Raw genomic sequence first — 24,102 nt, 5'->3', positions numbered from 1 at the left:
GCTTCAGGGCTATTATCTTTACCAAAATAAATGGCTTGTTCCCACCTGACTCCCACTCCCAGCTATGTTAACGCACACTTATTAATTCTGGTAAGCCCTGTCTACAGTAAGATTGACCTGTTCCACCTATTAATAGGCTGTTCTGTGCCACTCATCACCATGGTATTTGTGCACCTCACCACAGAACTCTCCTCTTACGGAATATTCCAAGTTGCAGCTGCATCAGGCTCCCTGTTCTGTTGCATGGCCAGCCCAGCAATACTCCATAGATGAACCAGAGAGCTAGGCAATATCTGTAACAGTGCCTTGGGTAGGAGAACCAGCACCTGTGTGAGGAAATGCTGGCAATAAACTAGTTAACCTAATACACTCATCCTTTCAACCTCGGCAACTACAAGATATAGGGGAGACCATAGGGAAGTTGGGTTTGATGTCTATCTTCAGTGCAACACCTCCAGATTAATGACTCTCGGTCGGCATTATTTTCAAGCCCAAATCAGAGCATGCTGCTAGCCCAGGGGTAGGCAACCTATGGCACATGTGCCGAAGGCGGCACGCTAGCTGATTTTCAGTGGCACTCACACTGCCTGGGTCCTGGCCACCGGGACCGTGGGGCTCTGCATTTTAATTTAATTTCAAATGAAGTTTCTTAAACATTTTAAAAACCTTATTTACTTTACATACAACAATAGTTTAGCTATATATTATAGACTTATAGAAAGAGACCTTCTAAAAACATTAAAATGTATTACTGGCACGTGAAACCTTAAATTCGAGTGAATAAATGAAGACTCGGCACACCACTTCTGAAAGGTTGCCGATCCCTGTGCTAGCCATTACATTCTGACAGTGAGGCAGAAGTGCCATGTTGAGACTCTCTTGGGTATTTTTGATATTGCAAATAAGGGCACTCCTGTTTTTGGTGTCACCAACTGTTTTGTTTAGTACTCTATCACACTTCTCTGGGTGCATGCATATGATGGACCCAGCATATGATGCAGTATGCTCTTGGACACAAGGTTGCAGTACCTTTTTCTCTTCTCTTAGAAGAATACAGTTCTGTGTTGCAGAGGTGATGAGCAGAACAGCCCAGCAGAGAGCAGTTTATGGCTTAAAATAAATTGCTTCAACAGTGATTCACATTTTTTAAATGGTCACTTTGCCTGGTTATGTTTGAATTGGACTTTAGACTGGTCAATATACACATCTAGTACATGAGGTATAAATACCCTTGAATGTTACTATGTTTTGGGGATATTCATGTACTGGTGGCTGAGTTTTACACAACATACTCCTCCCCTCCTCCTGCCCCTTCCCCGTGTGATGCTTTTGTTTTATTTGGGCTCTCTCAGAAATCTCATGAGAAGGAACATTTCACAAGTGCATTGTTTAAGGTGACAAGATCCTTGGCAAAAAAAATTTCTCATGGTATTCTTGAAAAGACATTGTATTGGGATCCTCGTCAGTAAAGAGGGGGAAATTGCTAGCAAAACTACTTCTGTCATTTGATAACACCATTACGGGAGACCCAAAAAAATAATGTTAACGTAGCAATGTCTGAGCTGCCAGAATTTAATACCATTTTTGGGGAATGCTGACAACTAGCTTTTCCCGAATTTCCTGATCTAATTTCAAGTAGTTTTCATCTATCTTAATACTTCAGTGAATTCATAACTTCACCTCAGATGGCAGGGTCAAACAAAAAAAGAGTCTTGCTCTCCGATATTCCCACACTGCATGTTGCATCATGACAACTGTTCTGTAAAGAGGCACTCTCTCTAGAGGTATAGGTGGCACAGGTGCTGATGTGCCTTTGGAGCCCTTGAAGTTTTGGTTTCGCTCACAAGTTAAGTGTTTGGTCCTGATCTAGCCTCTGGAAGTTTATTCATATCCAGTTATCTGGTGCTATTGGTGCTCTGCTGAGGACAGGCAAGGAGGTGAACATCAGGAGTGATGCAGGCCAGGATTGGCAGAGTGCTGTATGGCAACTAGCATAATGTTTGGTAACAGACACTTAATGAATACTAGCTGGGTCATCATATGATCACAGACTTACTTTTCCTCATCATCCCAAGGAGGTTTAGAAGACCAGAGTTTTGATAGCAATGTAGGGCAAGAAAGAAACGCCGCTGAAGGATGTAGAGATGGCAGTTAGAATGGGCTATGGCCAACAGAAGCTAAAAGTGGGGGCCTTGTTAAAAAATGAAGCTTTGTAAAAGATCACAGAAGAGACCCTGCCCTCTTTCATATCTGAAGAGGGAAACGATTAACTCATGACACATTCTTTTACTGCGTGGGTTGGCATGACTGGCGTGTGGTCACGAAAGTGCTCATGTAGCGTTAAAGGAAGGCAGGAGTTCTGGTCGCATCTAAAGCCTTTATGGCCTATCCTTAACCATTCTGTTGCATTCAGTGGCTAAAAAAATTGTGCTCCTGGGCAAATAATCTAACATTTTGTGCCTTCGTTTACACATGTGAAGTAGATATACCTACCATATGTGTATTTGGAATTTAGTGTCTGCAAAAGTGCTTTGAGATACTTGAATGAAGGATCTGATACAAATCAGGAGTTGTTCACTAATCCTCTTGGCTGACCACTTTACCTATTAACATGAGTTTTACACTGCCACTCATCAGTAATATGGTAAACAAAAACTGCATTTGAACTCAATATATTCCAAGCAGGCTTCTGGTATCCTATAGTTGATTTTTAAAATGTTTTAGGCCTGGACTATGCTAAAAAGTTAGGTCAACTCAAGTAAGTCGCTCTGGGGTGTAAAAATCCACATCCCTGAGCAATGTAGTTAAGCCGACCCCCCCCCCCGCCCTACCCCGATGTAGACAGTGCTAAGTCGACAGAAGAATTCTTCCATTGACTAAGCTACTACCTCTTGGGGAAATGGATTACCTACTCCACCAGGAGAACCCTTCCTGTCTGCATAGGTAGTGTCTACACTGAAGCGTTACATGGTGCAGCAGCGAAGCTGTGCCATTGTAGCATTTCAAGGGTAGACAAGACCCGATTTGCAAGAAGGGGTTCCGTGTAAATATGTCCCTATTCAGATGGACTAGCTATACCTACCTTTTTTAATATTATGCCACTACTTATCAATCCATCAGGTAGCAGAAAGCAAATTAGCCCTGGTTAAAAGTAGTACAACTTCTTATAGCAGATTACCTCAATTAGAAGATAACTCTGTTTTACTTTAGATTCCCCTAATTTGAATTGAAAACTACATATTACCTTGTATTTATGTATAGCATCTTTGCTTTGGGATCCTTCAGAATTAATCTATATAATAAAGTATTTTGTCCATCACTGAAATGTAGCTGACTAGGAGATGGAACACTTACATCCAGCGGTTTGACAGCGAGTATAAGAATACTGTAGCCAATTGAAATGGCATTAGTGAGTGAACAGCAATACTGATGACCACAATTTGACTGGCATGATCGTGGAGAGCTTCAAAGGAGTAATCCTTTCTCTCAATGCCAAGAACACAAATGTTGGATGCACTTATGTAACAAAAGTGGTTCCAGACAGAATGTCATACTGTTGGAAAATAACTCAATCTATTATGGTGCATATAAATGCATGTCATTATGTTTCAGAGGTAACATTCCTCAGTCCTGGTCTACACTGGGATGGGGGAGGTGGAATCGATCTAAGTTACGCAACTTCAGCTACATGAATAACGTAGCTGAAGTCAACATACTTAGAGCTACTTATCGCGGTGTCTTCGCTGTGGTAGGTCGACTGCTGACGCTCCCCCATTGACTCCGCGTATGCTTCTCGCTCCGGTGGAGTACCAGAGTCGACGGGAGAGCGCTCGGCAGTCGATTTATCGCATCTTCATTAGACTGATCGTCTTCACTGGATTGATCGCTCCGGAGGTAAATGTAGACATGCCCTCAGTTAACCCCACATCTAGATGAGTGGGGCAGTTCATGGCTCTTTGAGATATTGTTTCAGGCTCTTTGCAAACTCAGAGACCGTGCTGCGTGGATTTTATACTTGGTTCATGGTTTTTAAAAGGTTATCTTTGCAAGCACAAGGACTAGCAATTTTTAATGAAAATTTAGTTTTTGGAATGCAACTCTGCTCCAAGGGTGGCTTCTATGGCAAATTGTTCAGCCTCATGACACACAGGGCCTTGATTTTTACAGTTAACGTACTGGAACAAACTTTCAGAGTGATTTATAACAGGAGGGCAAGTTTAGTTGCCAACTATTTCTGCACCTGGAAAACCCTTCTGTTGGTGTCACATAAGACTGTTTCTTTCCTATTTGATTCTAAGATGATATATGAAGGCATCTTAGGACTGTAAATTATGGTACTGACCTAGTGTTTCTACATCAGCAAGAAAATATTTCTGCTGGTGGTCTACCTGGGATGAAATAATGCTGACAAATGCTAGGTGTCTAGGCTTGTCACATTTTAAAAAATGCATTCTAAGGCCCTTGCACATTTTTCTCCATAAGCATGAAAAGGGTAAAACTGTGGCTACAGTTGGAACTGCTGGAAGAAATGTGAGATGGGTTTTAACTACATTGAAAATGCTATTGCTTCAATGCCACTTTCTCACAATATCCTCAGATTTGGGGTGTTATGCAAAGAATTCATTTAATGGTTATTGGGTGGAGGTGACAAAGGAAACATAAGTCTATATATAGAATGGTATGGTAAAATCATCTATCTTCCAGGGGAAGAAAAAGAAGAGGAAGAGAGAGAAGCTACAGGAGTCAACGGCAGGTATGTTGAGAGTGGCTGGCTCTCTTGTTTTGTTTGTTTTACTTTCCACATGTCATATGTGGAATCTCTCTCTCTCTCTCTCTCTCTCACACACACTCACACACACACACACACACACACACACACTTCCATTTCAGAACACTTTCACTTGCTTCACCTCTTTCTATATTTAAAATATTTTATTTTGAATGTGAGTGACTAAACATGCATCAAATATGCATTTTCACTCTCAGATAGAAACTGAGTATTTTCACTTTGGATGAACTTATCCATTGCCACCTTTATTGTCTTGTTTTGCTTGTTTATTTCCTTTATGCCCATTTCCCTATCATACTTAGACCAAAGAAAGCGTGTCAGACCTGTGATTATTTGACACTAAATAATCCTTTCATGTAACTTGAGTAGCCACTGTAGTATTTCCATTGTGTTTTTACATTTTAGTTTTTGTACACTAACAGCTGCCTTATAGGCTGGCTCAAAGCATCAGTGAGGTCTCTTCTTTTCTTTTCCTTTTACTTGAAAAATATATTAAAAAAAAAAAAAACACACAACAAAATGGCTGGTATAAGAACCATAAAAAAGAACAAAACAAATTATATAAATATTGTAGCATAAAACTTATTTGGAATGTGAAAAAACTCTTCAATGGAAATTTGTTAAAGAACAACAATCTTCTACAGGTACAGGTCCCAGAATGACAGCTGCCTACATCTGAAGCATGGTAAGAACATCTCTAAAGCTTTACTGCTAAAATTCAGTTGTAAAAGAGACACTCTTGTAAAACTACTTAGATTTAATTCTACAATTAAATCTAAATTTAGCACAAATTATAGAAATACCATATCCCAAAGAAACCTTGTTTTGATTATTGATGGTTTTTATACCGGCTATGTATTAGAGATTTACTACCTCCCTTTTCTTATTTACATTTTTCAAACAGACCATACCTCACTGACTAGCTGCAAGTCTGCCTGTGAAGCACAGGGATGGCTTTATTAAGCAATATAAACCCTTTCAGCCAGCACACCACACAAAATTCATAAACGGCAGGTCAGAGTTGTGCTTTGTAGCACTGCAATTAACTTGTTGCTGACTTCAGGATGCTGGTTGGCTGGGTGCACTGGTTTGCTTTTTCTCATAGTCTTATACTTTAATTGAAAATGATTCATAAACACTAACAAAAAGCGAGGTATAAGAAAATAGACTATTTCAGCTATTAAGAATTTTTCTCCTGTGATGATTGGGCTAAGTCTCAGTTTCTTTGTTTTAAATTTCAATTTCTGTTCTCCATTTTAGAGATTAGAGATTCTTTTCTTCATCTCGCTCTCCAAGAGTAGATCACTATTAATTTACACAATGGATAGCCATTAAAGGTATCTGATATGCTTATCAGTATAGACTCTACCACAGCAGAATTTTTGTTTCTCTTTGTGCTAGAAGGAGGTTCAGCTTCCTCCTCTGTAATGAGATCCATTTATGGAGGCCACTGAGTCGGTTGAAATATTTCATTTTCACAATCTAATTAGCCCAGATTGTACCTACAAAAGTCCTCAAGTGTTTTAGGCACTATAACAAAGTTAAATACTAATATGGACAGATCCTGCAGAGCAGTGACTCACCAGCCACTGCATGCCCTCTCATGGCTGGGCTTGGCAGGAACACCTCCTCTGTCGCCCCCTCCTTATAGCCTCCTTGGTCCTGCAGAGGTCTGCTTATTCTCAGGACTCAGCCCACTGGCAGGTCACTTAATCTCTCCCCACTAGGGTAACAAAGTACAACTGACAAACGGAATTCAATGACCTTATGTTGGGTTTTTGGCCCCTAACCCTGAGTCCAATGGTCCTTCCACTTTCTTGTTTCAGGGCTTCCAGTAGTCTTTATATCTTGCATCAGGGGGTTTCACACCACCTTCCTTGGTTTGGGGAGAGGAACACAGGTCCCCCCAACCGCTCTGGGTTCTGGTCCTGGTCCCAAGGTCTGCTCCTTCCAACTCCTTGCTGTCCCTGGGTTCTTCCTATCTTGGTCTGTTCCTAGGCCCTTTTGCCCAACTCCTTTCTGGCTCTGGTAGTGAGCAACACTGCCCAGAGCATCTGGTTCTTGCCCTTTTATCCACCCCTGTAGTTTTAGTCTCTCTCCTGACCAATTCAGAATTTCTTTCTCAGGAGAGAACACCAGGGCCTACTCTCCTGGGCTTCTTTCCCCCTTTGCCCTGAAATCTTCTCTTCATATTAACCACAAAGCTCCTCCCCAACATATTAGCCTTAATTGAGCCTGACATGCCCTGTAGTTGCTAATCGAGCTCACCAGTGCCCCTTAACCCTTTCATTGCCAGTGTGGGATCTGAATCACATTCCAGGTTCCTTTCCCCTTTCCTTCCTCCTGAAAAACTCTTGGCTACAGAAAGAAAATGTGTGTAGCTACTAAATCTTCTATTGTTTGTTTCCATGGCTGACTTCACGCTTTGAAAGTAGCCAGTAAAACTGTTATCTATTGGATGTACAGCTGCTTGTGCTCTACGAGAGGAATACAAGCTAAGCTACTCTACTATTTCCCCTGTGCTATATGCCACTCAGAATACAACTCGCTACCCTTCTGCATGTTATGCTGTCATGTTATTCAGTCTAAACTGGGTTGTGTTGAAGAGCTATTTGTTGTTTTCAATAGTGAAATCTTAGGGGTGTGGTTTGGTTGAAATGAATAGAGTAGGGGGAAAATATACAAGTAAATGTATAGGTTAGATGTTTTGCCTTTTATGCAAAATTTCAGAAAATCTGACCTGGACCCCTTTTTATAGTAAACTTTATTAGAGTCTGCACAGCAAATATTGTTCTGATGTCAGATTTGTCAAAAGTAAACGTGAATGTCTTGGGTATTAGACTCAGTACCTCCTTCCTTGCAGTCTCTAAATACAAGTTTTATTGAGTACTATGCTAAAACACACGCTCTGTACCATGCATAAAAACAGGCTCATTCTTTGTTAGAAACTCATCTGCAAGCAAGTCCTGTTGCTTATTCATCTGAAATCCTCTTCTCTGAGACTTCACTACTATTTGTAGAGGTGATTTATATAGTGAAAAAGCTCATGACTGCAAGTGGAGGAACAAGAAGTGGGAACAGATTGATGCCTAAACAGCAAAAATCATATATATGTACCCTAATGATTAAACAGAAAAAGGAGCCTTTAGTAAATTTTGTCAATTGTATTGAAATTGAAAATACTTAGGAAGGGTCCCTTTTTTGCAGATTATATGCATCTAGATCATGTGGAACTAGTCTACTTTTATTATGCAGGTATACCAGGTAGGATGGTTCTTGCTATTTTCATGGAATCATTTGCCCAGTAAGAGAACAGTGGTGGCCCAGGTATTAAAATTGGGAAATACAAACCATGACACTTCTCAGCATGTGAATAATATCCTACTTGGCTCAACCTTTATCTCCTTGCCAGATTTAATAAAAATGTCATGTACATGGTTTAATCTTGGGCTTTAGAGTTATGATAAAACTGATCTTTTGACTTACTATCATCACAGGTCCAAATTTATACCCTTTCTGAATTCTTGTAGATGGGCAAAATACTTAAGTGGTTAAAATCTGTTAACGTGTAGGACTTATCAAACTTCAATATATTCCACTCAGTTAAAAGCTCTTGAACACTGGGAAATTTTTCAGTTTTTCTGGGATTGCTTTGATTCTCAGAACAGATGCTCTGCCTCAAGTGAATTATTTGTGTTGGGAATATTTTTATGAACTCTGATAACAAAGAGAATGTTCTTACTAGCTGAAATAGAAGTGGATGAATGTGTTGCAAATGTTTGTGTTTTTTCCCTAACTGGCGTGGGAAGTGTTGTTATAATACCTGTCTCTCTATCCTCACGCAGTTTGTAACATGGAATTTGAGAATGGTAGATATCTTTTTCTCCACTGGAGCTAGGCTGTCTTGTTTGCTCTGTGCAGGTAGCTTTTTTTGAATGACACTTGTTGATACAGTGATTGTGTGCGATTATAAGGGCAGTGCAAATGTGTTCCAGTGAGAGATACGAATGGGCAGACTGATTCAGAAAACATAAGTCCCCCAAACGTAAAATAACGGATGTTTACTTTGAAGGCTAGGATAGGTATCCTTTCCACAGGGCCGGCTCCAGGCACCACCCCAGCAAGCAGGTGCTTGGGGCGTCCAAGGGGAAGGGGCGTCACGTCGGGCTGTTCTGCGGCAATTCAGAGGTGGGTCTCTTTTGGAGGGAAGCACCTGCTACCGAATTACCACCACTTTCTTCGGCACGGTGGAGCTGCCGCCAGAGTGCTGCTGATCGCAATTGCGGCTCCTTTTCCCCCCCCCCACCCCTGCATTGCTTGGGGCGGCAAAAACCCTGGAGCCGGTCCTGCCTTTCCACACCCAGTCCAGGGTATATATATTTTTCCTACAATAGGCATCAGTTTCCTTAATATACTACAATGTCCACAATAGGGCTGTTGCAGTCTGTACTGGCCAGACCTTTCTGAAATAAGTCTCCTGGACTTCCCTGGGGATGAGCGATGATAATGCATTAGGGAGTGCCCTTAAAATGAGATTCATTAAAGGGTCTGAGATCTGAAGATCTCAGAGAAGCAAAAAGTGCTAAATTGGCACACCACACACCATCTCTACAAATGTAAGGAATCCATTGGAGGTCAGAGGGCAAGCGGTCAGGCTCTGAGGATAAACAGAAATTAGTGGGGGGAGGGAGCAAAGAGAATCCATAGGTCTAAGCAGTGGAGATCAGCCTGAGACTTCTGTACTAAGGGGAGTGTAGTTGAAAGAAGGATGAGATGGGGGAGGCGTTAGAAGAAGACACATTCTAAGAGATGGGTTAAGGCAGTGGTTCTCAATCAGGGGTACGCAGAGGTCTTCTGGGGGTACATCAACTCATCTAGATATTTGCCTAGTTTTACAACAGGCTACATTAAAAAGCACCAGCAAAGTCAGTACAAACTGAGATTTCATACAATGACTTGTTTATACTGCTCTATATACGATACACTGAAATGTAAGTACAATATTTATATTCCAATTGATTTATAATTATACGGTAAAAATGAGAAAGTCAGCAATTTTTCAGTAATAGTGTGCTGTGGCACCTTTTTGTATTTTTATGTCTGATTTGTAAGCAAGGAGTTTTGCTGAAGCTTGCAGGGGAGGGGGAGGGAGGTTCACAAGACAAATTAGACTCCTGAAAGGGGTACAATAGTTTGGAAAGGTTGAGAGCCACTGAGTTAAGGTATATGGAAAGGTGTGCCCACACATGTTTGAGTGTATCAGAGTTAAGCCAGGGCCTCAAACTTTTTGCTCATCCATCATTTCATGAGAACTAATCGCTTTACGAGTTGCTCACCTCTCCACATGTGAACACCTGTAAACTTTTTACTGCTCCACTGTTGGTTATTTAAAGTTAGTTTTCATTTGAAACCCTGCTTCATGCTGACCTGTCTGCTGCATGAGACTTGGAGATTGGATTCTGACTAAGCTTAATAAAGTTGTTTGAAAATGACATGCTTCAATGCTGAGTTCAGTGCCTGGCAATCTAGTGTTTGGAAACTACTCTGTGATCCTCAAATGAATATGGTGAATTTCAAAGCATTACAGAATTGTCTCCAAACATATTTTGTTGGTGGTGGTGGTTTTAAGCAGATATTGCTTAACACAGCATCAAAAATATTGCTTATTTGTGGGAAAAACACTTTTTCTAGAATCAATCTGAAGGTGCCAGATGACTTGCCAATGGTAAAAGTAGCATTTTTGGTGGGGAGGGTGGCTTCAGATCAATGAATTGATAATGAAAAGGTCACTCTAGGAGGGTGGGGGAGAGAAGGCAGCTTGTATACTCAGAATGCAAGCATCCTTAGCAAACCCATAAATGGCAGCAACTTCTGTACAGGAAGTGGAGATTTCAGATTCTTTTGACAGAATCAAACAAGCTGCTTTTTCTCATTATGAACTGAAGAACTACTTCTAAATTGCTGGAAAGGTGCAACTAAAAAACACTTACAAAAAATCCCACTCTAGATTGTTACACTGAAATGTGGAAATATTTAACTTGACATATACAAGAACTGCGATTGGCATATCACTTAATGATTTGCACCCTGCCATATGTCAAGTTCTCAGCTAGTTAAGGAGTGATAAAGTAATTAGAAATTAAAGCTGGGAGAATTAAATATATCCTTATTTGCAGTTTAACAATTTGGCAGGACTAGCATTTAATTTAGTTCAGCAGCACTCTCAAATATGAGAAGAAAACCTGAATAATTTTTATTTACAATCAAAACACATTAGAGGCTTACTTTGATTATTATTTTTTTTTGCGAGGCTTAAGTGGAAGGCTAATTTATTTTACATTTAAGTATCTATTCCCTTACAGGAATATTGGAGCCAAATTCTATTAAAAAAGGATGAGATTTTGAATAGCTGGTAACTAATGAATCCAAAACTAAAATTTATTTCTAAGCAGTAGTGGAAATGAGTGAGACGGTGACCAGAACAATGTAAACTAGACGAAACCTACTGCCATAAATAATATAATACGTGAAAAAGAACTTGGTCAGATGACTGCAGTTTACCAGGTAGTTTCCTGGCCGATGTCATGTAGAAACATGAAGATGAAGTACACATCTTATTGCTTGTCTGGTAAAGCTCTTTAAATTGCTGGTAGATTAGTAAAAAATAAAAGCAATCCAGTGACAGATTGGAGAGTTCAGTAAGCAGAGTGTAGAGAACATCAAAAATGTGACCCCGGATTTGTTAATGTGTCAGGAGTTGGGAGGGGGCATAATTCCAGTTTTATTTACTTTAACGCTTATAAATTTCCTTTGGCTGACATAGTTATTCTAGTAAAGTGTGTTTGGACGTAGGGAAGGTGGCTGTCAGCAAAAGTGTTTTTGAGGTGTAAACATTGTGACCCCTGTATGCTATCTGTCAGAGAAGCAAGAGAGTGTTCACTCTAGTATATCTTATCAATCCCCTAAGCTATAACAGTGAAAATAATTACCCCGCCACTTTCCCGTAAAAATAGCAATATGACTACTGCAGTGAATCTAAGTCTTAAGTGACCAGCAAAGCGCATGGTCTCCTCTGGTGCTTTATGATGTATAAAGCTTATTTGCATTTTTTAAAAAAATCTGTTACCACATGAGAAATTAGGTCTTGTCTACCCTGGAAGCTCTCTGATGGCTGGAGAACTAGGGTAATGATGACATCATGTTTTGAGAGAATGAGTGTTTTTGTTGAAACAGGTGTTAATATCAGGGACTAACATTTTGGAAATACCTGTAGGTATCTTTTGTTGAAGCTTCAAAAAATGTGTAAAAGCACACATGGACTTAATGTATACAGCAGGTCTGCCAGAAAACCAAGCGGAGATCAGTTTTGATAGTGACATTTCTAATGTGAAAGACAAACAAGAAGGAAAAAGTCTCCTCCCTTCAAGTGTTCATACATTACGAAGAAACAAAAAAGACAAACTTTTTTTTTAAATTGTCCTTTTCAGGTTACATGTAGAGAATACGGTGACACCAATTGGGAGAGATGAGGAATAGAACATTCTTCTACTTACCTTTTGGCATTTGTAGTAGATTCCAGAATAAACCTGTTAAGTTTTTGTGCCATGTCTCCATCTGTTACCTAGGGCATAGTGTGTGGTTTTATTTGTTTGATTTTTTTAAAGGAACATTGGCAGGTGAATCTAAGGTGAACATATAAATTTTCTAAACTTTTTTACAAATGTTAGATCAAAGTGATTCCATGGATTTAAACTATTAAGATGATTGGTATTGAAATCCCAACCTGCAATATTTGCAACCCACATACTCTACTACAAGAGCTAGAAAGTGAAATCAGATGAGTTATACACAAGTGAAATTGACTTGTCCCTGTTCATGCTCCAAATTTATGAAGTCCAAAAAGTAAGTAAATCAGTGTTAATTAAAAATGTTGATTCTAAATAGTCAATAAAACAAAACCCTGTTTCAAAGGAAACTTCTGTGAGGCAGGACTTGTTTTACAAGATCTTGAAATCCCCTCCATAGAAAATGTTTTTTTAAAAATACCTTTGAAGGTGGTGTTGGAGTGAGGGAGGGAATGTGAAACTTTTTGCTCTAATTTTGACCTTTGGGAAGAAGAGAGTTGGAGGGGGAGGCTGCTGGTAGTCCACCTCCACCCCTGCTCAGAATTGCATGGTTTAGTGAATTTAGCACCGACAGGCAACTGAAGTTCTGAGTAGAGCCTCGTGTTGAGGATGGAAATTCTGTTTTACAGACTATTTTAAGATTTCAGTTCAAATCAGAATGAAACTTGAAAATTTCAGCATTCTCCTTTACAAAACTAAAAAGGTCGTATCAAAATATTTTGTCCTAAAAATGTTCAAAACATCCTGTTTTGACATTCAGAATTTTTTTCTTTTTCCCCTCCTGAAATGAATTTTTGGCAAAATCAAGCAAATCATGAAGCGTTTGTTTCAATGGAACTGCATATTCCAACAGAATATGGTTCCATTGATTCTCCGACCAGCTCTAGTCCTGAGTTCTATTTCCCCTCTACCACTGGCTGGCATTTTATAGTACTTTGCACTTGGGAAACACACTCTAACATTTTGTAGTAAGTAAAACATGAAAACAACCATCTTACACATAAGCAACCTGAGGCTCAGAGGTTTTGACTTAGCAGCGTGACCTCTGCCAATTATTAACTGAACCGGTCTCCTGAGCCTGATCTGGTACTTAAACAACTAGCTCTCGCTGCCCCCCAGACAAATCTATTTAATCTTTGATCCTCTCCCCAGTTTAAAGTCTTTGACCATGAGCAAAAATCTGAAGGTGTACAGGGTTAAGACTTCCACAGCGACACGTATAGGTAGGGCCTTACCAAATTCAGTCCATTTTGGTTAATTTCATGGCCAGAGGGCTTTAAAATTGCTCAGTTTCACATTTTCAGATGTTTACATCTGAAAGCTCACAATGTTGTAACTGTGGGAGTCCCGACCCAAAAAAGGGTCAGGGGAGGGAGGAACCAGGGATGTCACAAAGCTGTGGGGGGGGGGAGGAGTCACGGGATTGCCACCCTCACGTCTGCGCTGCCTTCAGAGTTGAGCTCTCAGAAGCCATGCAACTTCCTGAAGCTGGGGGAGGTTTCTGGAGGTGGGTCTGATCTCCCCTGTGCTGCTGCTGGGAGCACCCCAGCCAGGGGCTCCTAGCTGCTAGTCCTGGCCTGGATGGGAAAGGACAGGACTTCCTCTTCCCTTGCACGGACCTGCTGATGCAGATTCATCTGTGCTGTTATGTGAGTGGGTCCATTTACTTTTTCTGCGTCTGCTTCCTCATTGTAAAAATAGGGATAATGTGCTATGCACACAAAATATTTTATGAAGAGCTACAGCAGTTCAACTTATGAAATCTGCTCTCATTTAGGTGGAATTAGAACTCTGGACACTCTGATTCCCAGCATGTGACTTTTGGAAAGCACAGCCTCCCTCAGTATATTCAAAGGTCAGAAGGTAGAATTTTAGTGCAAAAATAGCTCAAGGTTCCATTGTGGAAAAATTTGCATTCACTTGAAAGTTGAGGAAAGCTTTTTTGTTAACTGTTGTGATTTGTTTTTTCTTGCAAATTTATCCCCTCGTGAGTTGTTAGAATTGGAGACTAATGTGTATTGCTATTTGCCTTAAGTACTCCAGCTTGAGAGCACAACAGAGATAAGGTTTTTGTTGTTTGTTTGTTTAGCAGTTGGTGGTTGTTAGGAAATGATGATTGAGCCTTTGGAGTCCAGAGTGAGTTCTATGCTTTGCTACTTTGCATGGAAACTTTGGACTTGGGAAAGAGGGAGTTAATGGAGCTATGTAAAAACAGATGGCTGTAACAACTGAGAGATTTTTGCTCCAATATAAAATTATTTCTGTCTGAACTCATTCATGAGCATAGGCTGAATTTTGACGTTGGTTCTTCAAATCAGAGTTAAGTCTAACCAAAAATTGTACTTGCTCTCGCTTAAATGTGATTTACAAGGGGGGGAAAAAGTTTTTGCCATTTTTTTGCTTCTTTTTTATCTGAAGAAATTTTTACTTGATTTACCTTTTAAGTATTAAGAATATCAAGTTATTGCAAGCAACTTTCTTGCTTTCATAAGAGAATCGAAGGGAATCTTTGCACTTGCCACTGTCAGGTGCTTGAGTTAGTGTTGAGTTAACAAAATTTGAAACCTTGACTAAATTCCCTTCTCCTCTCAATTGTGCGGGTTTTACTTCCTTGTTGTGATGTTATACTTTCTTCTATCAGACCAAATCTTTCAGCAGGAATAGTGTAGACAAGAACTGAATTTCTAATGTAAAAAATTAAGCAATTCCCCCTCCCCCCCCTTGAAAGGTTTATTCCGTCAAATGTTCATTATACATCATAAAGAAGCAAAAAGGGCACAAACCCATTTTTCCTCCCTTGCAGGTCACTTAATATACTGATCATTCTTCTCTCAAAGACGCTGCTGGATTCTTGGCTGCCTAGAGGTAACCTGAAGTTTTTATTATAAACTACAGTTTCTTGTCTGAAATGGAAGAGTTTGCAGTATAATCCCTTCAATCACAGTAACAGTGATTAGTTTGAGGGTCATCTTTGGGCTCTCTACAATGCCTTTAACAAAATCTGCTGCTGGGGCTACTCCACCAGTGGGAACCCTAGCATAGCCAGGGCTTTAGGTAGCCACTGGCACTTTCAGCCCTGTCATTAACCCCCCTGCTTTGGAGTAGGTTTGACTCATATCATATAAAACACCAGCAGATGCTGCTGCATCTGCATAACACTAGTAATCCCACTGTAATTGCCAGCACTGGAGCTGAACTGGTGCTAGCATGGATGAAGAAACTAAGAATTTCCTGGATAGACAAGGTGGGGTGTGTGTGTCTTTTAAATGCTTCAGTCTAAGAATGTACTAGTAGCTTGATTTTTTTTTTTTTCCTATTTACTTGTGTCTTTAATATTGAGAAACAGTAGCAGGAAGTTGGGCCTTTAGCAGTAGTTCTGCAAACTCCAAAAGAAAATAACATTTTTGGATTTCTAATTAGTTTTGCTCAGGACATAGTTTGACATGACATTCAAAACACACTAATAAAAAGCAGGTTTTGCAATTGAAATCCCGCCCTCCCTTCCCTTCTTTCCACTGCCCCACCCCAAAGTGCTGTGGAAAAACCAGGCAAATGCAGCCCATTTTAAAGCACACTTGTTCTCAAATAGCTTTTTCCGGGGCGCTAGTATCCCTTTATCCACCGTCTTTGTAAGGCTACTTACACACCCTGCTTCCAATAACTGATCTGAACTGGATGATTCTGTATAATCCCCATCATCCTCCAGCACATCAGCCTCTCTAAACTTTGTTTAATCATGAAGATGAGTAACTTTATTTTGTAACGTTCTGTAAAATGAGGGTGATAAGGCCTCCAGGGACTAGTATTCATTCCATTTCATTGCAAGGAGTAGGGAAGAAAAGGGTGAAACTTTAGTCACACTTTTTTGGAAAGCAAAAATCATTTTTGTTTTTTTCACCCAATTAACTTCCAGTTGTGAGTCACAAGTCTGGAGTTGCTAGTTGCTGAAGTTCAGCTTTATCAAAATCTAAGAGCTTTTTATATTTGATTTTTATTTCCATTTCAGTTACTTATTCCAAGGACAGAGAGGGGTGTGTGTATCTTCTGCAGTCTGATGTACAGTGCAAATGGCAGGCTGCGGCTCAGGCTGAAGACTTCACATATGTAAAATGTGACTTGCGGCACTTTCTTTGAAGCCTAACCACAGCCAGGGAACTGTAATTGCAGTCTTTGATTGCGCCGACTTCACTTGTGGATTGGGCTTTGCTGGGGCATGCCTGGCTTGGCCAGACTTCAGCTGCAGCCCCCAGTGAAGTCTCAGATGTGGGAAGTCTTCAGTCTCCTTAGCACATGCCTGTGGTTTCTTGAAAAGAATCCTGATTTGACCTGTTTTATGTCTTTAAGGCAACACCATAGTAGTAGTTTGGTTTTTTTTAAAGGTAGTGTTTGGTCTATCAGCAGTAGAAGTTACTTTCAGTTTGTAGCCTTAACATATAGGCAGCTGGGGGGAACTGTATCCTAGCCCTCATTTTCAGGCTAACTAGTGTGTAATTTTCTATAGTATTACCCTGGAAACAATAACTTTAGGTCTCCTTTTTAACACCCCTTTGTACAATTGGAATCCAAGTAGCCTCTTTTTACTGGTGGAAAAAGGAATGAGGAGAGGAAGGGAGAGGTTATGAAAATGTGAGCCAGAAATTGCTACAGTTGAACTTTGACTCAGAAAGTAGTAAAGGTCCCCGTTTAAAAACTGAAGGCCAGAGCAAGGCCGTGGTCGTTATTTTAACCTCCTGACTTCAAAGACAGCTTGCTGGGAAGGGAAGGGGGAGGAGGTAGGGAATCATCTCAACAGAAGAGCATTTCATTTCCTTCAGTGAAGTAGACATTGGTGACTGCTAATGGGGAGTAGTTCTGAATCACAGCACTTGTATCTGACTGCTGTGAACTACTGGCCTGGCGCCTCAAGGCCATTCCTCAACAGGAAACTGAATGTTTTCATGTAAGACTGAGAGGAAAACCTTCCCAGGAAGAGCAACCTGGACCAAACCTTTGAAAATCTGGGATGAAAAGGCACAAAGTAAATATAAATCTGCAGGGTGCTCTCACCAGTGTTCCTCTGCTGTTTGCTTGGCCTCTTTCGTGCTCCTTGGAAAGGTAGAGCCCTTCATAACTCTTTGATCCCTATATGATATGGAGCAATGTGCTACTTTAAAAAAAAATGCAGGAAACTGAAGAGGCTTTTTTTAGTTGGGGCTTGGGATGGTTTTCGAAGGAAATAGGAACTGAGTTAGTCAATACAGACCATGTCTGTTGAAACAGCTGTTTCTTTGCAATGAGCATTTGACTTTGCTAGTTAAGGGCACAACAGCTTTACTTGCTGTTTTTGTGACTACCAAGCACAGCACCAAGTGAAAATTTCCCTTATTCAGCTAAGTAGGGAGGAGGGTGATACAGAATGTGTCAGCTCTCCCTCAAATTAAACATCTGAATGGATTTTGCAGCAGGATTTGCATTTTCATTCTAGTGCAGTTCTGCTTTTCTGAAGCAGCCTTGTTTACTCAGTGTTTGTCCTCCCTCACCTTTTCTCTTCCACCAAAATAATGGTTCTTAGTAGACTCTTTTGATAATTCAACTTACTGGTTGGGATTTAGGACCTGATCCTGCAACCACTAAAGTAAAGAAATGTCTTGATTTCAGTGTGTGTTTGGATTTGGTCCCCAGAGAGCTTTAGCTTGTATAATTGCTCAGTTAAAGTAATAAGTCAACCACTGTCTAACCCAGGGATAGGCAACCTATGGCATGTGTGCCACCTTCAGCACGCAAGCTGATTTTCAGTGGCACTCACATTGCCTGGGTCCTGGCCACTGGTCCAGGAGGCTCTGTATTTTAATTTAATTTTAAATGAAGCTTCTTAAACATTTTTAAAAAAAACGTATTTACTTTGTCTATTAGACAGAGACCTTCTAAAAACATTAAAATGTAGTACTGGCACGCGAAACCTTAAATCAGTGAATAAATGAAGACTCGGCACACCACTTCTGAAAGGTTACCGAATCCTGGTCTAACCAATAGCCAAGATGCACTGTACAAACACCTTCTATAATGAGACTTCAATTTAAACTGCTGACAGGAATGTACTTTACATTTTCAAGTCTGGCACACTGGATAAATATTTGCACCCTAAGCTTTAGTTACAGCTCTGATGACATGATAGAGCCACTCAGCAATATAATTCTCTAACCTGATGTCTGATTTGACATATATTATAATAAACTAACCACATAAACCCATTTGTTTGAAAAGGGTTTATCTCTTGGCTTACCTGATCCAAGGTGCTATACTGTCTCATTTGTTAAATCACTACCACCTTTTCTTTAGTGTTTGTCATTCTTTTCTCCTTTGCCCCCCCCCCCCCCCCAATGGTTGGAGAGGTGTTAACTGGCAACTTCACCTTCTGTCGTCCCTTGAAATTGTGTTAACCGCTTATGCTAGACAATGTGTTCCACCTTGTACTGTACCTTTTCCCAGACCCTGCAGAGAAGTTCTGTGTAAGCGCCAAAGCTTTTTTCTCTCTGAGGTGGGTTGAATAAGATATTACCTCTTATCACGGACAGCTGAAGAAATCTTTGGATTACCTATGAAGTCTGAAATCTGTGTCTGATAATTTCCAGTCATTTTAAAAGCTCTTCTAATGAGAAGGTTTAAGTGGCAATTGTGCAGTACCTGAAGGGTTACAGTTCACATAGATGTTGATGGCATAACACTGAGCTCACTATTGAAGAGTGATTTTTATGCTGAAAATACCTGATTCACCATCTAGCACTGTGGCATGACTCACTAGACAAGCGTTGGGAGGGGTTTTTATAATCCTGCTGTCTGGGTCAGGAGGGCACGAATGACTGTTGAATCAGCAGTTACATAGGTCTCTATTTCAGAGGGGTAGCTGGGTTAGCCAGATTGAGGTAATACAGAGACTTATAAAAATCAGGATTGTTTATCTCTGGAGGGGGAATGAGCAGTACTTAAGGCTTGCACTGGTGACCTTTTGCATGCCACAATATTAGCCATTCCTAAGATCCTTACAAACTCTGCAGTCAGAGACCACATGGCTCAGTTATTTGACAGTAGTCTCTGAATGACCTAGCTGACAGACAGGACAACTTGTTCTCACTGTTTCACACTATGGCACGGGTCCAGAGGACCCTGCTAAGCAGCCTCCCCTTTGACCTTTCCCATAGTTGCTTAAAGACAATTTATTCATTTCGAAGGCTGTCTACATTGGCAATTGAACGACACAACTTTTGCCGCAGCAGGTGCCACTGTGAACAGTGCATTGGCAGCAGGAGTGCTCTCCTGCCAGCTTGTTGGGGGTGGAAGCTTTTAGTCAGCAGGAGAGCCAAACAGCCGCTACACTGCGTGACTTTTAGCAGCACAGCTGTGGTGACACAGCCATGTCACAAAAAGCTATGTAGTGTAGACATAGCCTAAATAGAGTAGGGTGTGAGGCACCAACCAAGCTGGAGTTCTAATTGATTCCTACTATTGTCGTATTGAGGTGTGAGGATGTCTAATCCTCTAACAGACTTCTAGGTCAATTGTTGCAAGGAACTAAAGCCCCCCCCACAAACGGGAATTATTTCTCTAAAGCTAGGTCTACACTGGCACTTTCATCACTCAGGGGTGTGAAAATGCCCACCACTGCTCCCCCCCCCCCCCCCCCGAACGACGAAAGTTTTGGTAAGTGTGGACAGCGCTTCGTTGACGGGAGCCATGCTTCCCATGGACAAAGCTACCACCCATTGTTGGCGGTAGTTTGTCATGTGACTGCTCTCTTCCACTGATTGAGCTGCTACACAGTGCACCTTACAATGATGCAGCTGCAGCAGCACAGCCACACCATTATAAGGTGCACAGTGTAGACATCGCTTAACACTTTGACTTGCCCAATCTAGAGCTATGGGCACCTTAAATGTTAATAATGCAAAGTAATCTGGTGAATATATAAAACAAGAGCCCTGAATATTCTAACTGGCGTCCACCATAAGCCAAAGCACTGCTAGAACTCAGGTTATTCCCAAATCACTCCCCTAATGCAGCTGGTCCATGAGATTACTGTGACCATCATCATAGGCTTCCCCAGAGGAAGACAGGTTAAGGTGTATTTGTTCAGAGGGCTCCTTGGACATTGTTTAAAGCAAATTGGTTTTGGTTGACACTTTTTTTTCCCCCCCTCCCTCTGTAGGTGGGAAAAGAAATGCTTTCTCAACATGCAAAGCAAAGGCAGCGACGCCGGGACCCCTTCTGGAAATGGAAGCTTGTTAAAACCCCAGGTGTGTCCTTCATCTGTACAGACCACCACCAGGGTCTTTCTAGGAGGTCGAATTCACCATGATGTCACTGCTAAAGACACTGAATCATAAAGACAATCACTGCCAAAACCCTTCACTACCACAGGACCCCAATCCTGATTATAAAAAGGAGCATTTCAGCATTCCCAGGTCAGCAGAACATCTTTCATCTTCACCTTGCACTCCTAAGTCTGTCTCTCTCCTCTGTCTGCATATTGAGTCGGCAACAGGTAGGTCAGCTGTCTCTGCCTGCTTCAGCCAACTGAATAACGTAGACTAATAGCTACCCTCATATAGCACATTGAAGAATGGAATTCATCTGATTGAAGAAGATGCTCAAACATTTTTATTTAATGGTGCAAAAGGATCAATTTTGTTTTTAGCTTTAAGAAACTTGAACGCTTTTATATTAACTTTTAGTTTAACGTCATTGGTGTATATTTTACTAGTTGTGAGCTTTTAAATAAGCTTCAAGTATCTGATTTTTTTGTCTTTTTTTTTCTGACAGAGAAAAAAAAAACCTTAATGGAAAACGTGGCTTTTTGTTGAACTATTTGTAACAAATAGTGGCCTCCCAGTCTATGTAATAGAGTGTCCTAGAGAACTAAATAAATGTAACACCACAGTCAGCTGGTCAGTAGACATATCACTCCTGTTTCATTTACACTCTAAACATAAGCAATACATCCAGTAAATTCAACTGCAGTGAGTTCTTCTCACCCTTTCCCCTTCTCCTTGTAAAAACAAACACAAAAAAAGCCCAGCACTTGAATTTACTTCACTTGTTCTGTATTTGTATCTGTTTTTGTTAGCCTGTTAGTGGGATTTTATGCCAGTTACTGAAATGAACATCGATGTACCCATTTTTTAATAGTAAGGCACAGCCTTTGCCAAAATACTGTCAACTGAATTTTTTTTTGTCATTCCAGTTTGATTTAATGTGCTGAGCATTTGTTTTTTTAATAAAAGCTTTGTAATAAAACATCACTTGGCCTGTTAAGAGTAATTTAGCATGAGACATCTCTAGTTTAAAGGGACTAGAATTCATAGCAGCTCGAACAATCCTAAGAATTCTATCAAGGTGAATCCATAGTTTGGAGCTTAGAGATCTTCAGCTCAACATCACTTTAATGGGTAACATGATTCTTTTACTCACCCACCGGCATTTAAGTGTCTTGGAAAAGATGGGATTTTTTTTTTTTTTTTTTTTAATGCACCTGAAACCACCTGTCCTCAATCTCATCCTGGGAATGAGGAAGAGGTAGGGCTGGCTCTTCCTCAAAGGGCCCTTACTCTTTTTCTCCGTTTCCTACTGAGAGCTACTGAATGGGTCTGCAGTGGTCAGTGTTAGCCTTGCAAGTTAGAAGCACATTCTTACTGTTGTCCAAAAATCTACCTACAAGCATGGGTCCTGAACCTGCCAACTGGATCCAGGTGGTCAGAAGCTAGTGCCTATATAAATCTTATTGATGGCCATGGGGCTGGATCCAAGTGGAGGTTGGGGGCCCAGGCTGGTATAGTCAGCTTCTTTTGTATTATCTCTGAACTATTTCCTGAAAGCTGGTACTTCCATGAATAACCTCATGTTGTCCATAGGCAATGGGTGACTTCATTGCTGGAAGAAATGCACACAGAAAGGTTTCTGGGAACAGCATCACACAACAGCTCTTCTGTATTCTGAAAGATGCAGGAGTGTAGTATGTATTGGTGTTATCAGACATTCACAGATTTTAAGGCCAGAAGGGATCACTACAATCATCTCTAGTCTGACCACCTTCATAAAAGAGGTGACAGTACCAAATCCAATCGTTCCTGCATCAAAACCATAACTTCTGGTTGAGCCTAAAGCATATCATTTAGAAAGACGTCACACTTCAAGGTAAGTTGTTCCAAATCTTAAATACCATTGCTATTAAGTGTTCCTTAAATCCAAATGTCTATATTCCGCTTACGTCTTTAATTTAGAAAAGAGGCATCTACACCTCCCCATTTAGGTACTTACTGACCATGGTAAAGGCCCTTTTTTTTTTTTTTAGATAAACACTGAGTTGCTTTACTATTGCACTGTAAGGCAGGTTTTCCAGGCCTTGAATCATTCTTGTAGATCTTTACTCAACCTTTTCCAATTTGTCCACATTGTTTTTGAAGTGTGGACACAATATTTCAGTAATGATCTCTCAAATCCCATAACAATGGTAATACCTCCCAACTTCTTCTCACTGTTCCTCTGCTTATACATCCAAGGCTTGCATTTGCTCTCTTGGCCATAGCATTCCTGTACGTCCTCATGTGCAGCTGATGAACCACCATGACCTCACTCCATCCTTTTCTTGAGTCACTGCTCTCCCAAATAGTCCCCCATCCTGGGTTACCTTGCATTTAGCTACATTTAAATACTTGCTGTTCAAATGAGCCCAGTTTACCAGGTGATAGTTCTGTATAGAACTGACTTGTCTTTCCCACTACACTAATTTTTGTGATCTGCAAACTTTACCTAACAATTTTTTTTCTTTCCAGATCACTGACAGACACTTAATAGCACTAGGTCAAGAACAAGTCCCTATGGGAAATCAGTAGAAATGCCCCTGCTTATGTTTAAGTCTGTGAGGACTTGCACACTAGTTCGAACTGTGCCTGTACTTTTAACAGTGTGCCACCCTACAAGATTTCTGCCTCAAACTGAAAACCATGTTAATATAGCTAAATACAAGGTCACAGGATGGGGGACTATATTTAATCTAATGCCTCTCCCCCAATGCTATTTGGGAAAAGAGAGAAGTAACATCTCTGGACAGTCAATTTAAGAAATGGCTTAAAGTAAAGAAAATAATTTGTTTGAATTTCAACTTGGGCAGATCCTTTAACTTGTTTCAGGTCCCTAGCTCAGGGATTTTGAGAGGAACTCCGATGATGTGGTAATGGTCATGCTAGAGTAAGTCGCAGGGAGATGGATTAGAGGGAAGACTGGGCAAAACAGGCAAAGCTGCATGATACATGTAATCTATCACACAGCTATTGCCACCCCCATGAGATAGAAACAAACAGCTGACATGCAATGCATTAGTCACCCAGCTGGGAGGGACCTTCAACTCTGCTTGACTCTGACAGTTGGCTGGGTAGAATGAGTACTTCTCTCTTTTGTGGTTGGGAAGTGAGACAGCTCCCAATGGTGACAACTCAGTGAGTAGTAACTGGAGCAGCAGTGTAGATCTCTTATGGGAGGGGTTCTCAACCTTTTTCATTCTGAGGCCCCCCAAACATGCTATAAAAACTCCACAGCCCACCTGTGCCACAGCCGGTTTTCTGCTTCTAAAACCCAGGGCTGGCATTAAGGGCAAGCAGTGCAATTGCCTGGGGCCCCATGCCACAGGAGCCCTCACAAAGCAAAGTTGCTCAGGCT

The 24,102-nt window shown here is 40.8% G+C and overlaps 1 protein-coding gene across 6 annotated transcripts in view; it reads left to right on the top strand.

The window, feature by feature from the left end:
- The window catches only part of LEF1 (lymphoid enhancer binding factor 1), a 97,868-nt gene extending 76,182 nt beyond the window's left edge, over nt 1-21,686 (top strand). For 2 of the 6 annotated variants that reach the window (XM_054030819.1, XM_054030816.1), the window contains 3 exons: nt 4,705-4,753; nt 5,434-5,474; nt 20,597-20,684. In XM_054030819.1, coding sequence (XP_053886794.1) covers nt 4,705-4,753; nt 5,434-5,468 — 84 coding nt within the window. In that variant the 3' untranslated portion in view covers nt 5,469-5,474; nt 20,597-20,684. Of the gene's footprint in view, nt 1-4,704; nt 4,754-5,433; nt 5,475-15,217; nt 15,280-20,596 lie in introns of all 6 variants that reach the window. The other 4 variants (XM_054030818.1, XM_054030815.1, XR_008445197.1 and 1 more) reach the window with 3 other exon arrangements.
- Nucleotides 21,687-24,102: the final 2,416 nt, after the last annotated feature.

The sequence above is a fragment of the Malaclemys terrapin genome, chromosome 5 (assembly GCF_027887155.1).
Source record: "Malaclemys terrapin pileata isolate rMalTer1 chromosome 5, rMalTer1.hap1, whole genome shotgun sequence".
Taxonomy (NCBI): domain Eukaryota; kingdom Metazoa; phylum Chordata; order Testudines; family Emydidae; genus Malaclemys; species Malaclemys terrapin.
Note: the sequence above shows the minus strand (reverse complement) of the source record. Positions and strands in the feature narration are given on the sequence as shown.